The sequence below is a fragment of the Ursus maritimus genome, unplaced genomic scaffold (genome assembly GCF_017311325.1).
Source record: "Ursus maritimus isolate PB19 unplaced genomic scaffold, ASM1731132v1 scaffold_5, whole genome shotgun sequence".
Taxonomy (NCBI): Eukaryota; Metazoa; Chordata; class Mammalia; order Carnivora; family Ursidae; genus Ursus; species Ursus maritimus.
In genome coordinates, this window is record NW_024426663.1 from 86,192,604 (window position 1) to 86,201,948 (window position 9,345).

A 9,345-nucleotide genomic window follows, 5' to 3' on the forward strand; every position below is an offset into this window, starting at 1 on the left:
CATGTTTTGCATGGTGCACTGGGTGTTATATGCAAATGATGAATCATGGAACTTTACACCATGGTGACTAACATAATATAATAAAAAATTATTATAAAAAATTAAAAAAATAAAACATTCAACAGAAAAAAAAATGGGTAAAGGACCTGAGTAGACATTTGTTCAAAGAATACGTACAGATGAGAAACAGACATATGGATAGATGCTCAACATCACTAATCATAATGGAAATGCCAATAAAAACTACAATGTAATACCACCTTACACCAGTCAGAATGACTACTAAGCAAAAGATAAGAAATGAGGTGTTGTCAAGAATGTGGAGAAAAGGGAACCCTGGTACACTATTGGTGGGAATGTAAATAGGTGACATCATTGTGAAAAACATTTTGAAGGCTCCTCCTAAATTAAAATTAGTAATGTCATACAATCCAGTAATTCCACTTATTTGTATTTCCTCATAGAAAATGAAAACAATAATTTGAAAAGATACACCCTTATATTTATTGCTGCATTATCTATAACAATCAATATAGGGATGCAACCCCCGTGTCCACCGATAGATTGATAATGGTGTGTGTGTGTGTGTGTGTGTGTGTGTGTGTGTGTGTGTTGCAATATTACTCAGCCACGGGAAACAATGAGGTCTTGCCATTTGCAACAACATGGATGGAAGGTATTATGCTATGTGAAATAAGTCAGACAAATACAAATACCATATGATTCCACTTATATGTGGAATCTAAAACAAACAAAAAACCCAAAAGTACATACTTTCAAATCCAGAGAACAAACTGGTGGTTTCCAATGGGCTGGTGGTGGGAGAATGAGCAAAATATGTCATGGTGATTAATAAGTACTAAATTTCAAGTTAGAAAATTTTAAGTCATGGAGATAAAAAGAACAAAGGGAATATAGTCACTAATATTCTAATAACATTGTATGGTGACTCTGCTTATCACAGTGAGCACTGAGTAATGTATACAATTGTTAATATGTTGTACACCTGACAGTAATATTGCACTGCCTGTCAGTTTTATTTCAATAATAGTCTAATTTATTTTCCTAAAGGAAACATCAACCTGGATAAAACAATACTTCTTGGAAAAGGAACGTCTTTGTCTGTCTTTTGTTCTACTCTTAGATTAGAGTGATGTTCAGTCAAAAATTAGAAGAAGCATCCACTGTCTTCTTTGTCTCTGTGATGGTAAAATATAATGAATGACAATAATCCTTTTCCACCTTTGTGGGTGCTTTAAGAAACAGTATATATGTTTCCATCTATTTGTTACCAAAGCCTTTTTATTCAAATATTTCTATTAATGCATCTCTTTACTGAACTCAATTGTTTTGTTTCAAACACAATAAGTTGATTGACGATTTAATAACTGATTTCTAAAATAATCTATGTCTCTAAATAGACATTCTGCATAGCTGAAGAAAACTTCAAGCCAGGGACTTTGATTTTCATACTGCTATCTGGTTTTAGATATGAAGCATGACAGTGATATTTTTTGAACTATTTTGATATTAGATACTTTCCCAGGGTCTTCTTTATAGCCCCCACAACTTCCTTGTTTCTCAGGCTATAAATTAAAGGGTTCAGCATGGGGGTGAGGATAGTGTAGATCATGGAGAGACCTTGATCCAGTGCTGGCGTGTGGGAAGAGCCAGGTGTCATGTACACAACTATTGCTGGTCCCAGGTAAAGACTCACTACAATAAGGTGAGAAAAGCATGTGGACAGGGATTTTTTCCTCCCCTCAGGAGAGTTTATTCTGAGAACAGCGAGGAAAATCCGAATATAAGAAGTCACTATTAAGCTAAAGGGGGTGAGTATAAATATGATACTTACCATAAACAACACCATCTCATAATCTGAAGTGTCCTCACAGGATAGCTTCAGGATGGCTGGTATCTCACAGAAGAAGTGTTTTATTTTCTTCAGACCACAAACGGGAAAATGCATGGTGTAGGTGGTTTGAATGAGTGAATTTAGAGCAGCCCCAGTCCATGATGCCACTGCCATTAGCAAGCAGACTTTAGAGTTAATAATGATCCTGTAGCGAAGGGGGTTACAAACAGCCACAAACCGGTCATAGGACATAAAGGTTAAGAGGAGACACTCAGCGCCACCTAGAGTCAGGCAGAAGAACATCTGGACTCCACAGCCAATGCGAGAGATGCTGCGCTTCCCTAAGGAATAGTTGATGACCATCTTAGGAACCAAGCTGGAAATGTAGAACAAATCAATGATGGAAAGCTGGCTGAGAAAGAAGTACATGGGAGTGTGGAGGTGGGAGTCCACCCAGATCAGAAAGATGAGGATGGAGTTCCCTGTGAGGGTAATGAGGTAGACCAGAAGGATGAGGTAGACCAGGAGGCTGGCATATTGGAACTCAGGGAAGAGGCCCAAGAGGATGAAATCTGTAGTGGATGTGTCATTTATTTTTGCCATATCTCAGCTTCATTGGTGGCAGCTGATGTGTGGTAAGAGGAAAGTATAAGCCATCTGTTAAATCTTATGCCCTGTTATGAGCCTTTGATTTTAGACTTGGTTTATTTTTTCCTATCTATTCTTTCTTCAATATCTTCACAGACCCAAATGACATTTAAAACATCTTGAGAAACTTTGACGTTGGAGAACATATGAAGATTTGGGGAGAGTGGCACACTTGGAGAAAGCATAGAATCTCTGTGTTCTTTCCTACATACATTACCCTACACATCTCTTTCATCTAGATGTTAATCTATATCCTTTACTTTATCTTTTTATAATAAACTGGTAATCCAGTTAAAAATCTTGAAGTTTGAAAGTATTAAACTTTTTATTTGATAACTATTATATGTGATTATTTCACTCCACTATGTAAAATTTGTTTCATATCAACATAATTATAGTACTCACTCAAGAATTTGAAATCCATGATTTGGAATTTCCTGAGTAAAAGAGTCTTCATTATTTTTTGGTCTCACATTAGTTTTTCACTTGTCAAAGAAACCATTTCCCCAAGTGTCTTATATATATCTTTCTCTGCTCTGTGTAATTTATCTCCTTTACCAATCTTTTATAGCCATTGCAGAACTAACCACATATTTTGCATTACAAAATGAAAATGTGGGGTCCCTCTTTGTTCAAAATTATTAAGAATTTCAAAACAGCAAGATCAAAGCAGTAAACTTTGCACGAGACCCTTCTAAGGACAGAACTTTGTATAATTTCATGAATAAAATTCATCCTGATCTTAAGGGATTCAAAATTCTAGAATAACATATCAATCTGACCCTTCTGAACTCATTTCTGTGTTTCCATCAACTTCTTACACACTTTCACCAGCTATCCTGAACACTTTCAATTTATCATGCCAAAACTGATCTCAGTCCCCATCCCTTGCATTTGATTATTTCTGCCATTACCACTTACTACAAACATTCAGGCTTATCTCTTGAAGCCACGTTTGATTTCCTCATTTTCTATGTTTAATCAGTTACTTGGCCCAGCCATACTAAACTATCAGGAATCCCTAAGACACATATCTCCTTTCCAAACTTATTATTTCATTCAATTCTACATTTTCAATGCCCATTTTCCTGACTTTCTAGTCTCTTTTTTTCTTTCAAACCATAATCATCTTAAAACACATCTATGATCAAGTCACTCTCTGGGGCAACTTTTGAAATGGTCTCTATGAACTAGTGAATTAAGCTTAACAATACTTATTTTGGCATGTAATACTCAAGTTTGTGACTAGTTTTCTGGCCTTTTTTTTCTTTCTTTATAACAAACTTTTCCCCTTACAACAACTTAAACTACAATTTTCTGAAAGGTCACCATGCTTTTCATCTCCATCCATGTACTTGCACAGTTTCACTTCCATTTAAGCTAAACTTTCTCCAATGCAAACTATTAAATGCTTCCAATTATTTAATTTCCTGATCACATCTGAGCATCTTTCTGAAGTTTCCTCAAAACTCCACTGATCCCCTGCCAAATCAAAATGTGATATTTTCTTCTAAATTTTGACAATGCATATTAAACTATCCTACCAGTGGCACATACAGATTTAAACTTTTTGTAAAATATTTGGTTCCAGGGGTGCTTGGGTGGCTCACTTGTTTAAGAATTTGACTCTTGATTTCAGCTCAGAAAATGATCTTAAGGGTCATAAGATCAAGTCCCACATTGGGTTCCATGCTCAGAGGGAATTCAGCTTGAAGTTTCTGTCCCTCTGCCCCTCCCACTCATACTTGCTCTTTCTCTCAAATAAATATTTAAAAATAAATAAATAAGCAAACAAATAATAAATAAATAGTTGGTTCCACTTGAATTTCAACCCTTGCAATGAAGAATTAATTAATTATATGCATTTTATAATTCCTATGTAGTGCTCCCTCAATGGAATTGTATAGGATGGATCATAAAATGGATGAGTTTATTAGAAAGTGTTGGAATGTAGATATTTCAAGATTATTATAGTCATGCTAGCATTCACTTTTGCAAAGCTAACTCATCAAAATGAAATATTTATTTACTTTGATAAACCCAACACTCAAGATGTATGTCTGCCTGCTGTCAGAGATCATCCAAATATAGACTTAAACTAATTCATGAGAAAGGGAGTTAGATTCTGAGGATTGATAGAGTAAAGAAAAGGAAGTGGAAATAAATTAATGGTGGTGGAATAATAAGGGGAGGAAGAAATGTTCAAAGAAAAAAGGAAAGGAAAGAGCAGAAGAAAAAAAAAAGGAAAGGAAAGAGAAGAGAAGAAGAAAAAAAATGTCAACTGAAATAATGTCCTAATACTACAAAAACTTAATTTGTGGGCCACTTTAGAAGCTCTAAGGATTTGGATCATATTAGTCATTTGCCATTAATTATTTATGGAATCTATCAAATGATTAATTGATTTTTTGTTTTAACAAACTATCGTTATGGCTTTGTCTTTGTCAATCAAAGCATTGTCTGTGAGAAGCAAATTTATTCTTTTCTCTTTTTTAATATTTTATTTATTTATTTGACAGAGAGAGCTAGAGAGTACAAGCAGGGGGAGCAGCAGAGGGAGAGGGAGAAGCAGGCTCTCAGCTGAAGAGGGAGCCCGATACTGGGCTTGATCATAAGACTGAATTCATGACCTGAGCCAAAGGCAGACACTTAACCATCTGAGCCACCAGACACCCCAGAAGCACGTTTATTCTAATATACATGACAGTAAATTACTTTAAAGAATCCGAAAGATGTTCTCAATGTCACAAAACTTAGAATTAGAATTCAAACTGTGAAAAATTTTGACTACTCTTCATGATCTAATTATATCTTGTTTACCAAGAAATGTGAATGTTCTGGGAATACTGGAGGAGACAGTGCTTAGCTAGCTATATGCATACACACAGATCCTTAAAATGGGTGAGACTAATGACTTCATCAGCTCCATACTAACTGACACTCTTGTCCCAAGTTTAGCAACAGAACTGGACTAAATCTTGGAATGCAGATTCTATTTCCAAAAACAGTAGATATGATATTTTTAGTTTGCAAACCTCGCTAGAAGTAGAAATTGTTATTGAAACTAATGGCCATTTTTCACCTGCATATATAAAACAAAAGAAGCCACCTGGCTTTGGATCAATGGTTTTTAATTATGATTGATTTCTGTTGGTTATTTTATGCCATAGTCAAAGGAAAACATGAGGTTGTAATATGTTAAAGATGGAAGAATAATGGAATAACACTGCTAATGAGGGGGAGAAAAAAGGAATGAAATGGGTAGGCTTTTAGCTACAGTTCTGTCCATGTTTTCACTGCTCTGCCCACATCCTCAACCTCCAACATTTTAAATCTGTCAGCAACTAACTCAGACAGAAACTGAAAACCAGGAAATGCTACTTCTAGTATCAGTGGCCTTCATGTTCTCTCCACAGAAACCTGAGAGAGTTCTCACCTGGCTGCTTTTGGTAGAAAACATTTTTAGAATATTCCCCTGATCTGATCAAAAGCTGAGTTCAGACTTATCCAAAATAATAGAGAAAGGACCCAAATTAATAAAATTATGAATGAAAAAGGACAGGTCACAACCAACACCAATGAAACTGGAAGGATTATTAGAAACTTTTATCAATAGTTTTATGCCAATAAACTAAGCAATCTGGAAGAGATGGAGGCCTTCCAGGAAACCTATACTACCAAGACTGTAAAAGGAAGAAATTGATTTTTTAAACAGGCCAATTAATTATGAAGAGATTGAGTCAGTGATAAACAACCTTCCAAAAAACAAAACTCCAGGCCCGGACAGTTTTCTTGGGGAATTCTACCAAACATTCAAAGAAGAAATAATACCTATTCTCCTAAAGCAATTTCAAAAAATAGAAACAGAAGGAAAGCTACCAAACTCATTCTATGAGGCCAATATTACCTTGATTCCCAAAGCAGGCAAAGACCCATCAAAAAGGAGAATTACAGACCAATTTCCCTAATGAACATGGATGCCAAAATCCTCAACAAGATCCTGGCTAATAGAATCCATCAGTACATTAAAAGGATTATCGATAATGACCGAGTGGGATTCATCCCTGGGATGCAAGGGTGGTTCAACATTCAGAAGTCTATCATTTCTTAGATTTTATCCATAAAGAAAAATTCAAAAATCATATGATTCTCTCAATAGATACAGAAAAAGCATTTGACAAAATAGAGCATCCTTTCCTGATTAAAACCCTTAAGAGTGTAGGGATAGAGGGTATATTCCTCAATCTCATAAAAACCATCTATGAAAAGCCTACAGCTAAAATCATTCTCAATGGGGAAAAGTTGGAAGCCTTTCCCTTAAGATCAGGAACACGATAAGGATACCCATACTCGCCATTATTATTCAACATAGTACCAAAAGTCTTTGCAACAGCAATCAGACGACAAAAGGGGATTAAATGTATCCAAATCGGCAAAGAAGAAGTCAAACTCTCTCTGTTCACAGATGACATGATACTTTATATGGAAAACCCAAAAGAATCCACTCCCAAACTATTAGAGGATATAGAGCAATTCAGTGATGTTGCAGGATACAAAATCAATACTCAGAAATCAGTTGCATTTCTATACACGAACAATAAGACTGAAGAAAGAGAAATTAGGGAATCCATCCCATTTACAATAGCACCAAAAACCATACGTTACCTTGGAATTAACTTAACCAGAGATATAAAGGATCTATATTCTAGAAATTACAGATCACTCTTGAAAGATATTAGGAAGGCACAAAAAGATGGAAAAATATTCCATGCTCATGGATCAGAAGAATTAACATAGTTAAAATGTCCATGCTACCCAGAGCAATCTATGCTTTCAGTGCTATCCTGATCAAAATACCGATGACATTTTTCAAAGAACTGGAACAAATAGTCCTTAAATTTGTATGGAACCAGAAAAGGCCCTGAATTGCCAAGGAACTGTTGAAAAGGAAAAACAAAGCTGGGGGCATCACAATGCTGGATTTCGAGCTGTACTACAAAGTTGTGATCACAAAGACAGCATGGTACTGGCACAAAAACAGACATATAGACCAATGGAACAGAATAGAGAACCCAGAAATAGACCCTCGGCTCTTTGGGCAACTAATCTTTGATAAAGCAGGAAAACACATCCGGTGGAAAAAAGACAGTTTCTTCAATCAGTGGTGCTGGGAAAATTGGACGGCTACATGCAAAAGAATGAAACTTGACCACTCTCTCACACCTTACACAAAGATAAACTCCAAATGGATGGAAGACCTCGATGTGAGACAGTAATCCATCAAAATCCTAGAGGAGATCATAGGCAGCAACCTCTACGACATCGGCCAAAGCAACCTTTTTCACGACACATCTCCAAAGGCAAGAGAAACAAAAGATAAAATGAACTTGTGGGACTACATCAAGATAAAATCTTCTGCACAGCCAAGGAAACAGTCAAAAAAACTACGAGGCAGCCCACGAAATAGGAGAAGATATTTGCAAATGATACTACAGATAAAAGACTGGTATCCAAGATCTACAAAGAACTTCTCAAACTCCATACACGAGAAACAAACAAATCATAAAATGGGCAGAAGATATGAACAGGCACTTTTCCAATGATGATATACAAATGGCTAACAGACACAAGAAAAAATCTTCAAAATCATTAGCCATCAGGGAAATTCAAATCAAAACCACACTATGATACCACCTTATGCCAGTTAGGATGGCAAAAATTGACAAGGCAAGAAAAAACAATTGCTGGAGAGGATGTGGAGAAAGGGGATCACTCCTACATTGTTGGTGGGAATGCAAGTTGGTACAGCCACTCTGGAAAACAGTGTGGAGGTCCCTTAAAAAGTTAAAAATTGATCTACCCTATGATCCAGCCATTGCACTACTGGGTATTTACCCCAAAGGCACAGACGTAGTGAAGAGAAGGGCCATATGCACCCCAATGTTCATAGCAGCATTGTCCACAATAGCTAAATCGTTGAAGGAGCCGAGATGCCCTTCATCAGATAACTGGATTAAGAAGCTGTGGTCCATATATACAATGGAATATTACTCAGCTATCAGAAAGAACGATTTCTCAACATTTGCTGCAACATGGATGGGACTGGAGGAGATAATGCTAAGTGAAATAAGTCAAGCAGAGAAAGACAATTATCATATGATTTCTCTCACCTATGGAACATAAGAACTAGGAAGATTGGTAGGGGAAGATAGGGGTAAAGAAAGGGGGGGTAAACAAAAGTGGGAATGAAGCATGAGAGACTATGGACTCTAAGAAACTAACTGAGGGCCTCAGAGGGGAAGGGAATGGTGGAATAGGATAGGCTGGTGATGGGTGGTGGGGAGGGCGCTTATTTCATGGTGCACTGGGTGTTGTACGCAGCTAATGAATCATCGAGTTTACGTCGGAAACTGGGGATGTACTGTATGGTGACTAACATAATATAATAAAAAAAACATTAAAAAAAAGAATCAGGAAGCATAACTTGGCACAGACAAAAATGAAGAAATCCTAACCATATTCACATTGTGAAAGGCTGAAAGTTAAAAAGGGAGGAGACTGCTTCAGAGCAGATTTAGAGGGCAAGAAGGAGGTCCATGAGGCAATTTTTAATCCAAGTGAGCATATAGCTTCCTATCAATGGAGATATTGCACTGAAAAAACATGGAGTATGTGCTTTCATTTGGCAGAAAGATTCTATTGTAACTTGATTCAAAAGATGGGCATAGCGATCATCCCAGGCCTGAGCATGAATCATATCCTAACTTCAAGTTGGGTGGGAGAAGTAACTTCAAATATCTCTACTCAACCAAATATGCACCCCTTAGAAAAAAAAAAAAAAA

The 9,345-nt window shown here is 36.5% G+C and overlaps 1 protein-coding gene across 1 annotated transcript; it reads right to left on the minus strand.

The window, feature by feature from the left end:
- Nucleotides 1-1,519: 1,519 nt before the first annotated feature.
- On the minus strand, nt 1,520-2,657 carry LOC103680576 (olfactory receptor 2T27-like). Its single transcript, XM_008710076.2, has one exon. It carries the CDS (start codon nt 2,456-2,458, stop codon nt 1,520-1,522), a length of 939 nt encoding a protein of 312 aa, XP_008708298.2. The 5' UTR covers nt 2,459-2,657.
- Nucleotides 2,658-9,345: the final 6,688 nt, after the last annotated feature.